Source organism: Tasmannia lanceolata, unplaced genomic scaffold (genome assembly GCF_043159265.1).
Source record: "Tasmannia lanceolata isolate RefF3 unplaced genomic scaffold, GAP_Taslan_0.1 ptg000013l, whole genome shotgun sequence".
NCBI classification, from domain to species: domain Eukaryota; kingdom Viridiplantae; phylum Streptophyta; class Magnoliopsida; order Canellales; family Winteraceae; genus Tasmannia; species Tasmannia lanceolata.
In genome coordinates, this window is record NW_027518690.1 from 39,334,756 (window position 1) to 39,356,719 (window position 21,964).

Below are 21,964 nucleotides of genomic sequence, written 5' to 3' on the forward strand. Positions count from 1 at the left end.
CTTTTTTACACCACTTGAGACCATAAATTTTTATCTTAGAAAATATGGGAAGTGATATATTTGCCCCCTTCTCTATCCGGTCCGCCACCTTCTACTGAGAACGATTGTTTGTTTTTGTTTTCGCGCGGCCTAGGAATGTGTGGTCATACTGATGCTTCCATTCTTTCTAATTTTCCCTTGTAAAGTAAGACCCAACATTCTCGACTTAAAAATGATCCTTTGAATGTAATGCTACATTCAATAGCCATTCTCTATAGCATTATTGGCGACCCCATTTCTTCAAATGCCACGCTCGTCTCATGACTACTTTCTTTGATAATCTGCTCAATAATCAAAATTGCTCGAGAATCATCGATCCTGACCAGATTCCCAATCCTCTTAGAGTTCTTTCCCAAAATGAAGCATCTTCTTTAACCAGAGAGTGTTCCCCTGAGGAAATTTGGCAGACTATCAATATCGTTGATGGTAATAAGGCCCCCGGCCCTGATGGATTTAATGGAGACTTCTTCAAAGCTTTCTGGTACTTAGTAGGCAATGATGTTACAACTGCAATCCAATCTTTTTTCCTTAAAGATAAAATTCTTCCGCAGCTCAATACCACCTTCATTTGTCTAATCCCGAAATGCCCCGAAGCCTCCACCCCGGAAAATTACAGGCCCATAGCCCTCTGCAATTTTCTTTATAAAACCATCACCAAAATCATGGCTAATAGACTCAAACCCCTTATGAACTCTCTCATTTCGCCTTTCCAATCAGCCTTCATCTCTGGTAGGAGCATTCACGATAACATTCTCATAGCTCATGACCTATGCCACAATTTCCATAGGAAGAATCCAGTAAAAGCAATGTGCATCAAAATGGATCTGAAAAAAGCTTTTGATAGTGTAAACCATTCCTCCCTTCTCCTCTTTATGGAAAAAATGGGCTTTCCTAGTAAATGGTGTAAATGGGTCCATCAGTGCATCTCTACTGCATCTTTCTCTGTCATCTTAAATGGCTCTCCCCATGGCTTCTTTAAATCCACTAATGGTCTCCGACAAGGAGACCCCTTCTCTCCCCTTCTGTTTTGTTTTGTCATGGATATGCTCTCCTCTCTCATTCAATCCCATCTAGCAAAAGGCTCTATTTCCTCCCCTTTCTCTAAGGGAGACTTATCCATCTCTCACACTTTCTTCGCTGACGATGTCATGATATATGCTAACCCAAACCCTAGCTCTGCCACAGGTATTTTGAAGTGTCTGGAGTCATTCAAACTCTGTTCGGGGCTGGAATTCAACCCATCCAAAAGTGCCGTATTCTTTGCAGGGGTTCAGAATAGTGTGAGAAGAGCCATCTGCAACATTTTACATATTGAAGAAGGAACCCTCCCTATCAAATATTTGGGACTCCCTTTGATTACATCAAGGCTTAATTCTCATGATTGTCAACCAATCATAGACAAAATAAAACAGAGGATTTCCAGCTGGACGAATCGTCATCTAACCAGAGTGGGAAGAGTAGAACTAGTAAAGTCAGTTCTTTCATCTTTTCAGGTTTATTGGTCTACTGCTTTCCATCTGCCATCTGCTGTCCTCCTCTCCATTGAAAAAGTGTTTAGAGATTTCATCTGGTCGGGTCAGAACCTGGAAAGAAAGCATCATCCCATTTCCTGGGATACTATTTGTAAGCCTATAGCTGAGGGGGGGCTTGGAATTCGAAGACTTAAAGACCTCAACATTGCAGCTCAAATCAAACAACTTTGGAAAATTGTGTCTGATCAGATAAGCCCTTGGGTCACCTGGTTCCACCGTAAGTATCTTCGGAACAGAAGTTTTTGGTTCTCTCCTATGCCCAGCAATCCTTCTTGGGCCGTTAGAAGCATTTTCAAGGCTAGAGAGGTTGCGAAGAAACACATTTGCTACATCGTAGGCCCGGATTCTTCTCTTCTGTTTTGGAAGGACCCTTGGCATCCCAAGGGCCCTCTTGAATCCCAATCCTCCCTCGGATCCTTTTCCAACTTCATCCCCCCGCTTGCCTCTATTCGAGGCTCCATCCAAGCTGGAGGTTGGGATGAATTCCTTGAGCTCCCTCTCTTCCAGGAGTTGAAACCAATATTAAATTCTGGGCTTTTTTCATCTTTTTCTCCTTCGTATCCCATCTGGAAACCTCAACTAGATGGTATTTGTTCGTTTAAAAGTGTTTGGAATACTGTTAGAGCAAAAGATTCGCCCCCCTGTTGGGTTTCCTCCATTTGGTTCCCGGGCCATATCCCAAAATTCAGTTTCACTGCTTGGTTGGCCATTCAAAACCATCTTTCCACCAAAGATAACCTCCATTTCCTTGGTCCCTCGGTTGATAAATCTTGTCTCCTTTGTAGCTGCGCGACTGAGAGCGTTAACCATATCTTCTTCTCCTGTTCCTTCTCGGCTTGGATATGGAGGACGATTCTCAAGAATATCTCAGATAGGAAAAAGCAGAAGAATTCAGTGGGAGAGGAGGAGCTATGGATTCGTAGAAATTTTAATCTCAAAGGTCAGTCGAGCATCCTCGTAAGACTCCTTTTCACTGCTTCTATCTTCTTTATCTGGTCCGAACGAAATAGCAGGCTTCACAACCAGGTAAAAACCCATAAAAGAATTATTCTTAACAGAATTATTTGTGCTGCACGGAACCGAGCTATATTCCTGAAGCTGGATGATGATCATAATGAAGATAATGCCCGGATAGCCAGGATATGGAACCTTTCTCTTTTTCGTTTTGCCCCAGAGCTTAAATATTGTGTTTGGACTCCCCCGCAGCCCAATGAAGTCAAGCTTAATACTGATGCCTCGCTGTCCAGTGATTCCGCCTCCATCGGAGGCATTCTCAGAGGCAGCTGCGGCGATGCCCGATTTATGTTTTCCATTGATGCCGATCGAGGAACCATTTCAGACCTTGAATTAGAAGCAATCATCCAAGGAGTCCATTTGCTTGACAAAGCCGCAAATCCAAATCTATGGATTGAATCTGATTCCCTCCTGGCAGTGAAGATAATTAGAAAAGAATGGCCTTGTCCTTGGAAGCTAATTCCCGCATTAGAGAACCTTCTCATCGTTCTCAATCGATTGGAATCTTGGAAAATTTCTCATATTTGGAGAGAGGGTAACAGAGCTGCTGATTACCTCTCAAAAAGCAACTGTTTATGTAAAGGGAACCCGATCCCTCTTAACCTCATGCCTTTTGATCTTTCTGTGATTCTCTCAGAGGATTTTTCTGGAAAATCCTACCTTCGGTTGTAATCTCCCCTTTCTCTTCGAATTCAATGTGTGAAAATCCCTACGGCCTTCTCTCTTGCCCACTCATGGCGAGAAGCAACAGAGGTGCAGATTTCATATCAAAACATGGCAGATCGATGAAAGGAGAAGACATTCACCTTCACTGCTTGCCGCAAGATCTGGTCGCAATCACTTCCGACGACGACTCGGGTACAATTTCTTCTTTTGTTATGTGGGTATTGTCCATTTTCTTTTGTCTCTTCTAGGCTGTGGATTGTCCCCTATTTTGTAGGCCCACTTTTTTCAACGCTGATGGGTGCTTAACTGTAATCCCAAGGGAGTTTGTTCCCTATGGTGTGGCCTTCGAGCCCCCCTAACTTTGTTCTCTTTTCCTTTTATGATATCTGGTTGGGGTCCTGCCTAACCCCATCTTACCAATCAAAAAAAAAAAAAAAAAAAAAAAAGTTACTTGGGGCTTCGGGCAATCTGTTATAAAACTCCAACTTGGAGGGAAGGATCAGTCCTCATCTTTGCATAGACTGATAGACACGGTTTTGAGTTTGAAATTCTTCATTTGAAAAAGGCTACTTGCGTGTGTTATTCATACGAGCCCCTTGACCACTCCATCTAAATATTTTAACCCTCTATCTCTCATACTTCTACGCATACTAAACAACTATAGAGCAAAGTCAACAAATAACAAAATCTAAACTAATTTATTCCATCCCGAGTGGACCCATCTAGGCACGTAACACCACTCTCATTCTCCAATTTCTCCCCATTTTCTTCTTCTCAAAATGAGAAGCATTGTCATACTCATACCCCAAACCGCAAACTGGTCATTGCAAAACCTTAAACAATAAACCCCTAACCTTAGATTTTTTTTCAATTTATCATCTGAAATCTACAAAGATTTGGAACTTGATCTCATTGAAATGTGTATTCAACTACGAGGGTGAAGATCATTCTACAATTGGTTAGGACCCGAAATCCCCAAAACCCGAAATTTAGGCCTAAATTTCGGAAAAATGAATTTTGTTTTCAAAATTTTACTAATATTCGGAAATTTCGAATTAAAAAATGTAATTCAGTTTTGTTTTTTTTCTCGAAATTTAATAATAAAATTGGTGGGCCTTCAAAAAGCCCTCTAATAAAAGACCGGGACTATAGTAGTCCGGCAACAATAGAGTCCAAGGTCCGATGGACTCAGAAACTGGAAATGGATTGACTAGAATCAGATCAATCCCGCGTTTTTGACTGGACTTCTTCATTCCACGTTTGCTTCGCCCCGAAAGGAAATTTTAAGAAATTTTTGGGAAGTTTCGATTTTACCCTTTTTGGTGCTCTTAAAAAGGTAGTGTTCTTTTAAAAATTAAAAAGGAGTATTTCTTTTCATTTTGTGCTTTTTGGGGATTTGATCGTATTTTATTGTTGGGCTTTTTTGCCCTAGATTTTGTCCTAGGGTTTGAGGATCTCTACTATTTCTAGGGCGCTTTGATTCTCTTTTTTCCCGCTCTCAGAAGTTCTGTTTTTGTAATTGTCATTTGATTGGAATCTAGATTTTGCCCTAGGGTTTAGTCATTTCTATCATTTAAATCATAGTACAAACTGAAATTTTAGGGTTTAAGAAACGCTTTTGCTTTGATTTCCCCCTTGTTTTCTTTTCTCTGTACTCGTTTGAGAGATTTCTACTCTGCATTTAGTTTCTCTTTTCAAAATCCTCTGAGAAATCGAATCTTAGGGTTTGTTTTGTGAAAATTTTGTCTATGATTTTAGGGTTTTGTTTCTGAAGTGAGAAAAATGGGACAAACTCAATCCAAAGACCAGCTGCTTTATCAGCTGGTCAGTTGTGGAAACATAGAAGAAATCAAAGTTCTTCGCCGCGAAGGTGCTGGCCTTGAGGTACATGACATTGCATTTGGTTTTAAGTGTTTGTGACATTTTTATTATAGCTTGATTGCGTTAAGAGAATTTTCGCATTCATTACTGATTGGTTAGAGTTTAGACCTATGTATTATTCAACAATAACATGAATTAGTTATCAATGTACGGTTTGATTCCAATGCCGAATGATGATCGTGTGGTTTAACTTAAGTATTATGTTGTGGCACGCTATATTTTGTCCATTGGATTGACAAGGGGGGAAAAGCTTCCCTGATAGATTTTGAACAAAATCTGATTAGATCAACCAAATTCTGACATCTATGTATATTATAAGTGGAGGAATTTACATGACATGATAAATTTTGTGCAGTGGATTGACAGAGAAGGAAAAACTCCTCTGATTGTAGCATGCATGATGCCTGATGGTTTTCTTATTGCTAAAACTCTAATCGAATTGGGTGCCAATGTGAATGCTTACTGCCGAGGTATGACTATTATTGTTTAGTTGATTCTGCGTCTGTTATATTTACCTTTTTTTTTTCTCTTAATCATTTCAATTTCTGATATGATTTCTTGTGGTGGATTGGCTTATTCAATTACCAAAGTTAGGTTATTAGTTTGATTAATCTAATGATTGTTACATATTGAGTACGTGCTTGGTTCTTGTTTCTGGTTTTCATGCCCAGGTCATGCTCTGCTATACCTGTAATATACCAAGGCAAAACATGAAATAAGATGGAAAGAGCCTAAGAATATATTTGTTCCTGAAAAATTAAAAACTCTGCCACTGGGAACTATTAGAGTGAAATTTCCAAGATCTATACCAACTATTGAATATCAACTGATATTTTTACTGCTTTACTTTTCTCCCATCCTTTTTTTTTTTTCATATGTTAGTTAGGTAGTGTAAGTGCTGTAGAATTGGCAAAAAGACCCTTTGGAAGCTTATTCCGAAATATGAATGTCAATTCACCTCAATACATTGGCCTTTTCTACTATCGTTGACCATTTGGTACCATATAGACGTCATACTTCATCTTCATTGTATTTAACTGTAAACTTCCTGAGAGGGAAATGATATTTCCATCCTCTTTAGGGGCATCACCACCCCTTTTTTTGTCTTTTTATATGAAGACCCACTGGGGTATGTGATGCAGATAATAGGCCAAATAAGTGGCATATTTGCCCATTAGGATTTCTAGGCATTTATTTTTCATGTTATTTACTTTTTAGGTTTTTATTTTTCATGTTATTTAGAATTAGGAAGTTTAGTCTTTTAGGAATTCTTATTTTAGTAGGTTTATATCTTTTAGGTTGTTAATTGCATGTTTATAGGCCTCTTTACAGCTTTATTGTGAACCTTTGATGAATTATTGAATTGAATTGAGAGCTTCTCCCCCATATTTCTTCCTTCCTCTATTCCTCTTTTCTTCTCCCCAAATTTCTTCTTCTTCTACTCTTCTATTATCTTCTTCCCCTACTCTTCTTTTATTCTTTTCCTTCTATTCTCTTCTTCCCCTATTCTTCTTCTCTTCTTCTCCCCTTTCTTCTATTTCTCTTCCCTATCATACAAATTTGGTATCAGAGCTAAAGATCCGAGAGCTCTTCGGCAGAATCCACCATTCACAACCACGAATCTCCAAAGCTACTTACAACCAAATCTATCTCCATTAAGCTCCTACCCCAAACCAGCCCCTGTTTTCAACCCAGACCCTCTCTTTCTTTCCTTATCTGCAGCCCTAAAGTCCACCATCAATCAGTCCCTCCTAGCCCAGCTACCATACTAAACTCAGAAAATCTCATACGAAACCCCAATTCATGCTGTCCCAAAAATCCTTTAGCAAAGCTTTTGGTTTCAGCCTTGTCTCTTACTCTTTATCTAATCCCAAAAGCACCCATACACTCCTACCCTTATTCCGTCACCAACTTAAATCGAAACCAGCATCAAACCCTCTTTCCATCCTTCTCCATTCCAGCATAGAAGACTCGTAGTTTCGCAGTTGCAGAGGTGTGTCTGTCTCGTCTCTCCATCTGCAAGAGGTTTTCACGGCCATTTCGGCTCGAAATTTGATTTCGCCATTCACACGAAAGTTGTTCTTGTTAACTTTTAGAACCTATGCAACACATTTTCAATAGCCAACAACAAGTGCAAGCATTACAATGACCAACTTTGGCCGTCTATCCGTTTTGGTCCTATCGCAGATCCGAGCCATCTGGAGTCCGATCTGAGATCTGCGAAAAGTATTGTGTTCCTTTCGACATGACATATATATCAGACGTTTGATTTCATTTATCGACGCTGATCTCAATGGCTTCGCCATATGTTCCACTTTTTTATGGGTACGGCGATCAATATTTGGAACACCGTCACTACCGCTATTATGAGGATGTATGTCTACAGTGGATCTATGCTCTAGACGCATATCATGAGTCATGTTGCTATGAGCACCGCAAGACTATCTCTCGAGCCAGAGATATTGTACTACGACAAGCCCAGTTGTTCTGGCTAGAGATTGTGAGGGCGCGTCGAATTGCAGGTGCACCTCAATTCAGTCGATGGGAGGAGATCCGTTCTGAGTTTATGAGAAATTATGCATATCAGTATGAACAGAGATTGAAACGTGAGTGAGCAGTGTATAAACAAAGATTGATGCGTGAAGAAGTTGCTCGACGGGCTGAATTTCAGGCAATCTTGTAAAGTACAGTGCGTTACTTGAATGAGAGGAAATTGGTACGTGAACGTAAAGCCGCAGCCCGCCGCGAAGAACATGAAGCCTTCGCTCGCCTTGAACGAAATATCGCAGACCGTCATGCACGAGAGACTGAAATTGAAGCAGCGAAGGAATTTGCGAACACTATTGACAAGCCAGACACAGATGATGCTATTGGTCCGACAGATGACATTGTATATGAGACCATTATAGTTGTTGAGCCCATGATTATGTCAGATACAGAGTCTATGATGGCAGATACTGAGTTAGAGATATCTGATATAGAGCCAGAGAGTCCAGTGATTGCTGAGGCTGACGACAATGAGCATGACGATTCAGAGATTTCCACAGGGCCGATTGCCGAGCATCTAGAGAGACAGATTGGCACTTCCACAGTCGAGACAATTATTGTGACAGAGCCATGTGAGGCTGATCCTTTGACAGAGTCGACCGACCACCGTTATGAGTCAGAGGAGCATCATGGCAGTGTTGCGTCTCCAGTGGAAATTCCGACAGAGGATTTTAGCACACTAGTTGACATCACTGAGCCTGATACAGTTCTAGCAGATGGTTTTGTTGCTGATTTCATTGAGCCGAATTTGATACCAGCAAGTGATATCTTTATTGAGGTTGGTCATGGATTGGTACCGCCCATAGCTGTTATGCCGATCCCATCGATCCAGGAGGAGTACGTTACCATTTTTCCAGCTTCGTTACTTATCAGGAGAGGTTCGCGTATTTATGATTCTACACGGGCGATTTCTTCACTCTCATTCCATTGGCATTTCAGACGCTTCTTTCGGTTATCACGCGCATTTTACATGACAGAGTTTGATGTGTTACCACTGCTATTGCTCGAGTTGCTCATCTACATATTTGATCCAGGTAGACTAGAACTCGAGGTCGAGTTCTTTTCAAGCGGGGGAGAATGATGTAGAGACAGAGTCGACCGACCACCGTTATGAGTCAGAGGAGCATCATGGCAGTGTTGCGTCTCCCGTGGAAATTCCGACAGAGGATTTTAGCACACTGGTTGACATCACTGAGCCTGATACAGTTCTAGCAGATGGTTTTGTTGCTGATTTCATTGAGCCGGATTTGATACCAGCAAGTGATATCTTTATTGAGGTTGGTCATGGATTGGTACCGCCTATAGCTGTTATGCCGATCCCACCGATCCAAGAGGAGTACGTTACTATTTTTCCAGCTTCGTTACTTATCAGGAGAGGTTCGCGTATTTATGATTCTACATGGGCGATTTTTTCACTCTCATTCCATTGGCATTTCAGACGCTTCTTACGGTTATCACACGCATTTTACATGACAGAGTTTGATGTGTTACCACTGCTATTGCTCGAGTTGCTCATCTACATAGTTGATCCAGGTGGACTAGAACTCGAGGTCGAGTTCTTTTCAAGCGGGGGAGAATGATGTAGATAATATGCCAAATAAGTGGCATATTTGCCCATTAAGATTTCTAGGCATTTATTTTCCATGTTATTTAGTTTTTAGGCTTTTATTTTCCATGTTGTTTAGAATTAGGAAGTTTAGTTTTTTAGGAATTCTTGTTTTAGTAGGTTTCTATCTTTTAGGTTGTTAATTGCGTATTTATAGTCCTCTTTACAATTTTATTGTGAGCCTTTGATGAATTATTGAATTAAATTGAGAGCTTCTCTCCCATATTTCTTCCTTCATCTTCCTCTTTTCTTCTCCCCAAATTTGTTCTTCTTTTTCTACTCTTCTATTCTCTTCTTCCCCTACTCTTCTTCTATTCTTTTCCTTCTATTCACTTCTTCCCCTATTCTTCTTCTCTTCTTCTCCCCTTTCTTCTATTTCTCTTCCCTATCCTACATCAGTATGGGGAAATCCCTCATCTTCATAGATTTCCATCCTCTTTTTATATGAATTTGGCTAGCTTCCTTTTCCCTTCTCCCAACCACAACAAAGTAAAAACTCCAGCCACTGAGGTCTGGCGAAATCTTCATAGATTTCTTGTATTCTTGCAAATAGAAATGCCATAATTCGATGAATTTTTCTCTGGAGAAAGTAGCTATTGAGGGGGAAGATTCAATAGGTAGGACAACGACCAAAACATTGTAATAAATCTCACTGGGTGCTCTGGGTACCAATAATGTCTTGATCCAGTACTCACCTAAAGTGGGTGAGAGGGAGGGAGATTTTGGTTATCGTTGCCACACCATTGGTTCTCCTCTTTACACTTTCTGCAGGCAAGAGAAATGGGGACAATAAGCCAAACCCATCAGTGTTCACCACGGCCTGAGCTTTCTGACCCTCCCTTCACCTATTTTTCACAAGTGAAAAATGGGGTTGATTTTAGCCTATGTCACAAATATCTCCGATATTTTCAAAATATAGCATTTTTATCACGAGATTTTGATAAAACGACAAAATCCTGAACTAATCCTGAGATTTTAAAAATATAGCGATATTTTTCGTTTTTATCATAAATATCGCGATATTTTTACGATATTTTTATTTTATATTTTTTTCTTAAATTTAATAATTATATATATATTTTTAATTAATTTTAATTTTATCGCTTATTTCCCGATATAAACCCGAAAAAATTAATAAAAATTAATTTATCCCGAGATTTTCCCTTGCTGAGAAATTCCCGAGAACGACATTTGTGACATAGGTTTTAGCCCATAATCCATCAACTGACACACATATGAAGCTCATATTCGCTGCTTGCTATTGCTACTTTCCGTTATCGTCGCTGGTAATAATAAATGTTGCCGCCACTCGCTGCCTCATCTCCATCCTATCCATAGTTGTAAATTTCGTTTCGGTGGCCATTTCGTTTTGGCCACTGAAAAGAAATTTCGGAAAATTTCGAACAATTCAGATAATTTCGTTTGAAACTTTTCGGTAAATTTCGGCCGAAATCCGGTACGAAACGAAATTTCATCATTTCGTTCCGGTTTTCGGCCGAAACCGAAACGTTTCGTCCATTTCGGACGAAACGAAACGAAATTTACAACTATGATCCTATCTAATTTCTAATGCACCCTTTATTGTTCCGTCCGTACCAAACCCACCCACCCTCCCAATTCCAAGCCTTTCACCTCCCAACTCCCAGCCTTTCACTGTCCCACCCACTCTTCCAACTCCCGGCCTTCGCTATCCCACGCGTACTCCCAACTCCTTGCCTTGTAATGTCCCACCCAAAGTCCCAACTCCCAATCTTTTGTTGTATCGTCTATCCCCATATCACCCCAAGGGTCATTCTTTAAATCACTTTGATTTGACCTATTAAAGAATTAATTTAAGGTGTTCTTACCTGCTTCGAATGTAATGGGGCAAAAAGGCACCGGCTAAGAGGGTAAAGGGTTGGAAAGGCAACAAAAGTGGATGGAAAATGTGGAAATATCATATAGGACACCTTTTTTATTTTTATCAATTGAAACTTGAAAGTACGATCGGGACTCAGGAGTACTTGTAAATGATAAAACCATGGATCTCATACCTCTTTATGTACTGTAGGGTCTCATGCAGGAACTCCTTTACATCATGCTGCAAAAAGAGGCCTGGAGGAGACTGTTACATTACTTCTTTCTCATGGAGGTACATTTTATTGACTTCATATGGTTTGAGCAATGTGCTAAAATGGTGTTTGGACTTTGGATTATAAGGTTTTCCGGGAACTAGGTCATTTTCGTTATTCTTCCGTGTATAATATTGATATTAATAGGTGATTGGATGTTAAAACATTTCAGCAAATGCTTTGGCTCTGAATGATGATTGCCATACTGCTCTCGATATGGCTAGAGCAAAGGGACATACCACAGTTGTCCGTGCTATCGAGGTATGCCACCTATCCCTAAGTTCTACACAAATTTTCTGCTTCTAAATTTAATAGGTTATCTATGCATGCATGCATTTTGCTTATGATTTCCTCAGCTAAAGACATTTTTTGATCAACTTGTACACAGAGCTACATTTGCCTTTTCTCTGGTTGGCTGCGGGAGCTGAATGGGCCGGGCTTTCTCGTAAAATTAGCTCCTAATTTGGTGTCACGAAAAATGTGGGTCTATTAGACTTTTGTTGACATTTGGGATCTTTGTTGCTACTTCTTTCTTCTCTTTCTTTATGTATAGTTTTCATTGTGAAAGGGCTGAATTTACTTGAAGAGTGGAAGTTGGAATTCAGTGCTATTTTGATCTTGCATTGTGGCTATCTTGCTATTTAAGTGTTCCTTGTGAGAGTTGACATGGTATTTGTGGTGACTTTATTTGCATTATTTACAGTTGGGCTGTGGTCATACCCTGTGAGTCTCGTAACCGTCGTAAGCTTCCCAAATTTGAGCTTGCTATATATCCTGGACCACAGGTATGACGGAAACCATACTTGTCATATTAGCATAAAGGATGGATTATCTGTTGTTATTGAGTATGATTTTCATTGGCTTTTTTCCTCCATTGCAGTTGGTTTATACAATCTATTATTATTTTAGTGCTTATCTCCTATTTAAATGACATTGGAAATACTCATCTCACCCTCGGGGCCTGTAGGAGTTTGCAAAAATATTGTCTTTTTTTTTCTACTTCAAAATTATCCTTTTCTATGTTTTTCCTATCTACTTTTGCCTACATCTTAGTTGAGTTGAGTACTGTTGCCTAAATCTTAGTTCACATCAGTTCAGGTCTTGGTGTACAGTGTGGTTGAAAGTCTGGTTGTCATTGGGGGCAGACATTAGTTGCTCAGTTCATACTTTGAAGAGACAGATTTATGAGTTTATTCAAGATGTGCTTGGATCATAGATTCTCATATGATTTTTTTTTGAATGGGTATGATATTTTTTTATAATCCTATCCGATAATATTGGAATGCGACAGAGAAGATTAGCATGGCCCCTGCACAAGGATGACACGCTCAATTCCAGAAGTGGTCCAAATTTTTTTACTTTTCAAAAAATAAAAGAGAGAACTAAATGTTCCGTAGATTCAATAGTTTATTTTACATAGTTCTATAGATTCAATAGACATTGGCATCCATTGATATCAGCGAACATCCTGATATCTGGATCTTCTGGCCTCCCCCCATAACTAGGGATTTAGAGAACAAAAGGTTGTCCTTTGCACATTGTAGGTATCTATGATTGGCCAATTTTGAAACTTTCTATTAGACCTCTTGATTTGGCCTTGTCTATCATTTGGCTCAGCCCGTCCGCCAGAATCTTAAAGAGTAACGAGGATAAAGGATCTCCCTAACGAAAGCTTCTTGATGTCTTGAAAATGCCTTTTGGAGTCCCATTAATCAGTCGAACACCATATAGATGACATCCACTTCATCATTTAACCTCTTTATATTCTTCCGAAGGCCATCCTACTCAAAAGATAGTCTATGAAATTCCATTCTGACTATTGTATGCTTTTACACCTCTTTATATTCTTCCGAAGGCCATCCTACTCAAAAGGTAGTCTATGAAATTCCATTCTGACTATTGTATGCTTTTACATGTTAACCTTACATAGGACTCCGGATTTGTCCACTTTGTGATAGTAATTAATGCACTCATTTTCGAGTACGCAGCCATCAAGGATCTGTATACTTTTAATGAACACACTTTGGACCTTTGAAATATATCCCTTAAGACACTCCTTAGAATGTCTTCAAAGATTTTGTAGACACTCCCTCCATGGTTGGTGCGTCGAACCTACTTTCCACTATAATTAATCTTTTTTTTCTCCGGAAATGCACTTAATTTTCTTTGCAAGGTCAGGATGTTAAAACTTTTGTGTCAACTGGCTATGTGCAAAAAGAGAATTTTTTTCTTTCTTTGTATTTTATTTGTTAAGATGGTTCATTATGAAGGGAAAAAATATAAAAGACTAGCAAAGGTAAATGCTATTTTGGGAAGAAAAGGTGATGGCAATTTTTGAAATTTTACAATAAATTTTGACTGACAAAAATAGATATTGCTCACAAAGGTGGCAAAAGTGATGTTTTTTCAATTGTATGTGGCAGAAAATTAGGTTTCCTTTTAAATTTTTTGTACCTGGGCACAAACTTGGAGCGAACTGAGAAATAACTAAGACCAGACTGGGAGGAATTTGAGCTCCAACTGGGCTGCGATTAATGACCCAGATTTACTTGAATTCTTACAAAACCAATATAAACTGTGGCTTTGTTGCCCAATTTTGCAGCGGCTTACACAAAATCTGGTAGCTGTGTTTTGTAACTTTAATGACCATATTCTGCATTAGTTTTCCTCAAAATTTTCTTCATCGGGGATTGAATATTGTCTCATCTAAAACAGTATCATAAACTCTGTAATTTGTTGAGATGGAGCTTTTGATGAATGAGCAGGTTGCCCGGCCTAGTACAGTTATTCAACTTTGGAAGGTTAAAATTGAGGAATTAGATTTAAATCATCCAGCTCCAGCAGTGGCTATTTCTGACAAAGCAACCAGTAAGTTCTCTTATTTGAGAATTTTATCTTTAGTAATTTGTTCTGGGCATGTAATGGGAGATCTTTTGAAAAATTACTCTATGACCATGTTTAACTGATGAATACTGGTATAAAACATGTGACAGGAAAATGTTCTCTCTCCTCTTCCAAACCAGGCACTTATAAGATGATAAACGAGCCACCTTTGTTATCTCTATGATTTAGCCGACACTTTGAATTTACAGCTGACACGCGTGTCCTGCCGTGTCCGATACGACAAGCTTGTCCACACGTGTCGACACTCCTTTGGACACTTTTAAATGTGTTGCAAGGAGTGTTAGAGTGTTAGAGTTAATGTGAGTGTGTTGACACGTATTTGTGTAATAATCAATAATCTTATATGTATGTACGTGTCACCATTTATAGATTTATAGATGTTGCCATGCCAGACAACTTATATCCGTGTGGAAACTCGACACACAAATCCATATCGACAAACTATGATTATATATGCTCTCTATTTTAGCCGTGTCCCCCCGTTTCTAAATTTTGGGGGTTTGCCGTGTCCGACACTCCGTATCAGTGTCGTCACGCTACATCCATGTCCGTGTCCACAAATCATAGGTTTATCTTATCCAATTTTCAACACACACACACACACACACACACACAACAGACTTTCGCCTCCTGAGCATAACAAGCCATTATTATTTCATTTGTGTAAAGTCTTCTGTGCTGAACTTATATGGTAAATTTTAAACACCTGATAGAAGTCTGCTCTCTGTACACTGTAGATGAGACTAAATCAGTGGTTACTGATTATTTTATTGCTAGTGCTCTTTTCTACTACGGTATTTCAGCTATTTGTAGCGTCCTATAAATGTTGGAGGTGTACATTCTTTTTTTTTTTTTTGGAAATGGCGTGTTGGAGGTGTACATGTGAAATGTATTAAGAAAGAGTGCAACTTCTGTTTCCCTCATATTACACATCACTGCATTTTTTACGTTTTTAAGCTATTGTTGAAGATGGAGCTTTACATCACATTCGTGAAGGGTGGATGTAAGGACTTGGTTTACCATCGTACTATGTATCCAGTAACCGCATATGACAAAAATTGAAAGAATTGGCGAAAACTAAATTAAAAGATACACAAGCTAGACCACCACACAAACATGAGAAAACGGTTTCTACACACAAGTATAGATAAGTTATCTACACACTAGCTTGAAACACAATGGAGGGCATATTGTTTGGGTGATCCAAACCATTCATTTGATTAGCCCTCACATAGATAGGGTGTCCACAAAAAATCAGCTCCATAGGATCATCCCAACCCTACGATTTGTGGAGGTAAAATGGACGTGTATAAACCTTCACAAATCTGTCCATTTTTTGCCTCCACGGTTCGAAGGGTTAGGATGATCCTATGAAGCTGATTTTTTGGGCACACCCTATCTATGTGAGGGCCCATCAAATGAATGCTTTGGATCGCCCAAACAATGTGGGCCCCCACTGTATTTTAAGCTAATGTGTAGATAACTTATCTACACTTGTGTGTAGAAATCGTTCTCTCTCTCTCTCTCTCTCTCTCTATATATATATATATATATATATATATATATATATATATATATATATATATATATATATATAGAGAGAGAGAGAGAGAGAGAGAGAGAGAGAGAGAGAGAGTTAAGTGAAGCTACACATACGTGTAGCTAACTTAGCTACACCGATGGCTTAAAATACAATGTGCCTACATTATTTGGGTGATCCAAACCATTCATTTGATAGGACCTCACATTGATAGGGTGTGCCCAAAAAATCAGCTCCATTGGATGATCTCAACCCTTCAAACTGTGGAGGCAAAAATGGACAGATTTGTGAAGGTTTTTACAGGTCCATTTTTGCCTCCACAAATCGTAGGGTTGGGATGATCCTATGGAGCTGATTTTTTGGGCACACCCTATCTATGTGAGGGCCCATCAAATGAATGGTTTGCATCACCCAAACAATGTGGGGCCCATTGTATTTTAAGCCGTCGGTGTAGCTAAGTTCGCTACACGTATGTGCAGCTACACTTTTCTCATATATATATATATATATATATATATATATATATATATGAGGAAACTGTTGGTGAGCTTAAGCTCACCAAACTTATGGTGAGCTAGCTTGCCCAATCACATGGGTCCCACATTTTGGGGAGTGATCCAAACCATTCATTTGCAAGGCCTTATCATAGATAGGGGGTGTACCAAAAATCAGCTCCATAGGATCATCCTAACCCCTCCATTTGTGGAGGACAAAAATGGGGCAGATTTGTGTCTGTCCATTTTTGTCCTCCACAAATGGAAGGGTTAGGATGATCCTATGGAGTTGATTTTTGGTACACCCCCCATCTATGTAAGGGACTTTCAAATGAATGCTTTGGATCATCCTAACAAAGTGGCCCCCCATGTGATTGGGCAAGCTAGCTCACCATAAGTTTGGTGAGCTTAAGCTCACCAACAGTTTCCTCTATATATATATATATATATGAGGAAAGTGTCTCTAGTCTGCCGACTAGAGATCATTCTCTAGTCTGCCAACCAAAAACACATGGGTCCCACATTCTTGTGGTGATCTAAAGCATTCATTTGATGGGCCCCATTATAGATAGGGTGTCCACAACAAATCAGCTTCATAGCATCATCTTAACCCTTCGATTTGAGGAGCTAAAAAATGGACAGATTTGTGGCGGTTTATAGCCATCCATTTTAAGCTCCACAAATCGTAGGGTTGGGATGATCCTATGGAGCTGATTTTTTGTGGATACCGTCTCTATATCAGGGCCCATCAAATAAATGCTTTGCATCACCCAAATAAGGTGGGACCCATGTGTTTTTGGTCGGCGGACTAGAGAATGATCTCTAGTCGGCAGACTAGAGACACTTTCCTCTCTCTCTCTCTCTCTCTCTATATATATATATATATATATATATATATATATATATCCTGAGGTGGCGCTAGCGGTGGCTTATATGAGGTGGCGCTCACAAAACATTGGGGGCCCACTTTGTTTGGATGATCCAAAGCATTCATTTGATAGGCCCTCACCTAGATAGGGTGTGCCCAAAAAATCAACTTTATAGGATCATCCTAACCCTTCCATTTGTGGAGGTTAAAATGGATGGGTATAAACCTCCATAAATCTAAACCTCCACAAATGGAAGGGTTAGGATGATCCTATGGAGCTGATTTTTTGTGGGCACCCTATCTATGTGAGGGCCTATCAAATGAATGCTTTGGATCATCCAAACAAAGTGGGCTCCCTATGTTTTGTGAGTGCCACCTCATATAAGCCACCACTACCGCCACCTCTGGAACTGTTTACTCATATATATATATATATATATATATATATATATATATATATATGAGAATAGAGTTCCTAAGGTGTCACCTCATATAGCTTATATGAGGTGGCGCTTAAAAACATAAGGGGCCCACTTTATTTGGATGATCCAAAGCATTCATTTGATACACCCTCACATAGATAGGGTGTGCCCAAAAAATCAACTTCATAGGATCATCCTAACCCTTCCATTTGTGGAGGTTGAAATGGATGGGTATAAACCTCCATAAATCTACCCATTTTTAAGCTCTATAAATGAAAGGGTTAGGATGATCCTATGGACCTGATTTTTTGTAGGCACCATATCCATCTAAGGGCCTTTCAAATGAGTGGTTTGGATCACCCCAAAAATGTGGGCCCTTTATGTTTTGTGAGCGCCACCTCATATAAGCTATATGAGGTGACACCTTAGGAACTCTATTCTCTCTCTCTCTCTATATATATATATATATATATATATATATAGAGTTTACTGTTCACAGCTTCCACAGCAGTGAACAGTAAACTCCAGCAGTGAACGGTAAACTCCCCTTCCTCTTTATATATATATATATATATATATATATATATATATATATATATATATAGAGAGAGAGAGAGAGAGAGAGAGAGAGAGAGAGAGAGAAGTGTTGTATCTACACGATCGAGTAGATAACTTGTCTACAAGAGAGAGAAGTGTTGTATCTACACAATCGAGTAGATAACTTGTCTACTCCATCGGCTTAAAATACAGTGGGCCCACATAGATAGGGTGTGCCTAAAAAATCAGTTCCTTAGGATAATCGTAACCCTTCGAACTGTGGAGGTAAAAAATGGACAGATCTGTGAAGGTTTATATACCCTCCCTTTTTAACCTCCACAAACCGAAGGGTTGGGATGATCTTATGGATCTGATTTTTTGGGCACACCCTATCTATGTGAGCGCCCATCAAATGAATGCCCATGAAATGAGTAAAGTGTTTTTGAGCTCGAGCTCAGATAACTTATCTGAGCTCGAGCATCAAAAACTCATGTGGGCCCACATTTTTGGGGTGATCCAAAGCATTCATTTGAAAGGCCCTTACATAGATAGGGTGTGTACCAAAAATCAGGTTTGTAGGATCATCCTAACCTAATCCATTTGTGGAGGGAAAAATGGACGGATACTGTTTCTCCACAGATCTGCCCATTTTCCCTCCACAAATAGAAGGGTTAGGATGATCCTAACCACCTTATTTTTTGTGGACACCTTATCTATGTAAGGGCCTTTCAAATGAATGCTTTGGATCACCCAAAAAATGTGGGCCCACATGATTTTTCAACTACTGGTCCATTTTCACGTTTCTATGAAAAATTTGTTGATTAACACGATGAATGCAAATTTCTATATGCTTAACTATACTTGATTTTTTTAATTGTTGTGTGTCATATGCAGGGGTAAGGCTGCGTAAATCTAGACCTCCCAGGACCCCGCAATGGCGGGAGCGTCGTGCACTGGGCCGCCCTTTTTATGTGTCATATACAGGAAGACAATTTAAGTTCTTATCTGGGAATGAGGGTGACAAGCAGCAAATACAGTGGTTTTTTAATGCCTGTATAGGTTTGCAACAGGTACTGTTATGATCGAGAGTTCTCAGATGATAAATTTGCAGTACTTAAAAAATTAAATCTTTTTTTTTAATGGCTGCCAAAAATTATATCTGTTGGGTCCCAACACTTGAAACTGCTTTGGTTGACTTTTAAGATTTTGCCTATTTCTTTTTTTTTTTGAAAGGCAACAGTTTTTATTTATAGCTGTCACCAGAATACAACCATGGGGACGCGTCCCACCAGTGTACAACATTTACAGCAAAAGCCCCCTAAAACTTCACAGATCCCCCATTACAAGATCCGACCTGAGAAACTAGTAAACATCATAATACGCCAGTACAGAAAATAATTTCTCCAAGTCTGTAGCCATAATATGTGTATTTACAGCAGAAACATAGTTCCTTCCCAATCCAGCAGCCTGTCCTTGATCAGCTTGACAAGGTCCCTCCTTTCTTCGATGATGTTCGCTAATGTCCACGGACCGATCGCTTTGTTGCTGGCCCAGACTATGACGTTTGATGAACCACCTTCTATTAGCAAAGGCGCCAAACCATGTTTCTCGTACCATCTCATGCCCCATAGTAACGCTCTTGCGTCCGCTTCGTTAGAGTCACAGACCCCCTGTCATGAGTACAATAGGATTGTATGCCCACTTGAGTTCCGGAAAAGGCTGAATGCTCGCTCGTCCTGGATTTCCTTCAGAGCTCCCATCAGAGTTCAGCATCACTTTGTTTTGTTTTTTTTTCTTTTGTTCGAACACCATCACCTTCCCATTTCGTAAAATCTCCCCAAAACTATAGTGTCACAACTTTATCACTCCTACACCATTGGATAAGATCAGCCTTGATGTTTAGAGCAATCTTGACCTAACTTCACTTTTTATCCTCGAGTATGCCTTTGTTCCTTTACGAAGCTTTGGAAAGACCATGAGAGCACAAAGCTTTTGATGACGCACATTGAAAGATGGCAAGAGAAAGGGCAATGCACCAATAAATGCTCCAAAGATTCATCACTGAGCTTGCAAAGAATACACCAACTTGCTAAGCAGCTTTTCCTTCTCTTGAAACGATTACACGTGCTGCTTCTTTTATTTTCCTATACTCCTGGTGATTTGAAAAAAAGAACGACTTTATTCGACTGATTCCACACACTCCTTTGGGGTTGTATTTCATCCACCGATTTTGATCATATCATTCATGCAGTGAATTGAAATTAACATATCTTTATATTTTTCATTATTTGTGTTGTGATTGGGGCTAATTTTATCTGCTGGGCCACCAATCTGTGGTCCTGAATTAGGCCTAATACTTGTCATGTAGACTGTGACACCACAATTATGATTTGTTGAGGGATTGCATCTTGTCTGCAGGTCAACTTTCCCAATGTAGCGATTCCTGCAACTATGCCGGCACCTACTCCCGAGGATCTAGAGTTAGCCATGGCCATCAGTGCCTCTCTTCAGTCGGCTGTGGAAGATCGACCACCAGTCTTTCCTGACACCCACCTGGGCACTGAAATAAACAACGCAAATGGTTGGGGAAACTCTGCAGACATTGCTAGTCACAATGGTTGGGGCCCACCAGAAGGAACTGTACGTCCTTCAAAATTGGGTAGCGGTGGATGGTCCGACAACTCTTCTAGTAGTTCACATAATGGCTGGGATATGCCATCTGGGCCAAGTGGCAATCCAACTCAGCTTGACCATAGCCGAAATACCACACCAGTTGTCGCATTATCAACACAAAGCGTCCCTCCTACAACTTCTGCAATTCCTTCAGCTCCACCAGTTCCCGAGGAGATCCCAGATGACGGCCCAATCCACTATCCCTTGATCGATTCCCGCCCCATTGATTTATCCATGCCAACGGTGGAGATCAAACCAGCAACAAGTGAACTGAAGGAAGAAGATGGTGCTTCTGACTTTTGTGTGATTTGTTTGGATGCCTCGAAAGAGGGGGCATGCGTTCCCTGTGGTCACGTGGTTGGTTGCATGTCGTGTTTGAACGAAGTTAAAGCCAAAGATTGGGGTTGCCCTGTTTGCCGTGCTAAGATCAATCAGGTTATAAGGATCTACACTGTTTGAGTCTCAATGCTGAAGACATGGATTCGGGTTGTTTATAAATTTATAGAATTTTCAGTGGTGCAAGGAAGTCTTTGTATATGATGTGTATTGTGGTAGTGGCGCTCTGTTTATAATTCTTTACATGCTATGAAGTGCACAGATGTACAAACAACCCCTGAGCCTTGTAGTATCATCAAAAGAAGCAATGTTGCAGGTTCAAATTCCTGCTTGACGGTTTTAGTTTTTTGGTGCATCTTGTTATTATTCACATATGTAGACTTTTGTCTGTTGGATTCCTATGAAGGTGAAGGGCCTTGCTATGAACTGTTCTTTATTCTCAGTGACGAGAAGCTCTACCTGATGACCAAACAGATACAGGTATGCTGTGACGCCAAATGGTTTCTGTTTCAGATCTGTGTAGAATTTTGGAGTTGACTGTTTTGATGCATACGCGATTCATGATCTTCTCCACCCAATATACAGGTAAATAATTCATATGTCAAGTAGTAGTCATTGTTGTCTTAGCTTGTTATTATTATTAGATATATGTTCAGGATTCGGTGGAAGAAAATGTGGAGGTATTAGACAAGGAGAAGCAGGCATTCCGGGAAGAATTTGACGAGATGTCAAAAATGGGTAAGACGTTGGGCATTGGCTTTGAGGAAAACACGGAGAAAACAAAGGAGATGCTT

The 21,964-nt window shown here is 39.8% G+C and overlaps 2 protein-coding genes and 1 pseudogene across 2 annotated transcripts; all 3 read left to right on the forward strand.

Moving 5' to 3' along the window:
- Positions 1–4,478: 4,478 nt before the first annotated feature.
- Positions 4,479–21,596, forward strand: LOC143890081 (putative E3 ubiquitin-protein ligase XBOS34). Its single transcript, XM_077394625.1, has 9 exons — positions 4,479–5,135; positions 5,488–5,602; positions 11,336–11,416; positions 11,569–11,657; positions 11,785–11,876; positions 12,100–12,181; positions 14,162–14,264; positions 19,056–19,231; positions 20,580–21,596. The coding sequence occupies exons 1-9, from the start codon at positions 5,034–5,036 to the stop codon at positions 21,291–21,293; spliced, it is 1,554 nt and encodes a 517-aa protein (XP_077250740.1). The 5' UTR covers positions 4,479–5,033; the 3' UTR covers positions 21,294–21,596.
- LOC143889344 (uncharacterized) lies at positions 7,427–9,179 on the forward strand. The gene has a single exon (XM_077393530.1). The coding sequence runs from the start codon at positions 8,053–8,055 to the stop codon at positions 8,758–8,760; it is 708 nt and encodes a 235-aa protein (XP_077249645.1). The 5' UTR covers positions 7,427–8,052; the 3' UTR covers positions 8,761–9,179.
- On the forward strand, positions 12,642–12,751 carry LOC143891500 (U6 spliceosomal RNA; annotated as a pseudogene).
- Positions 21,597–21,964: the final 368 nt, after the last annotated feature.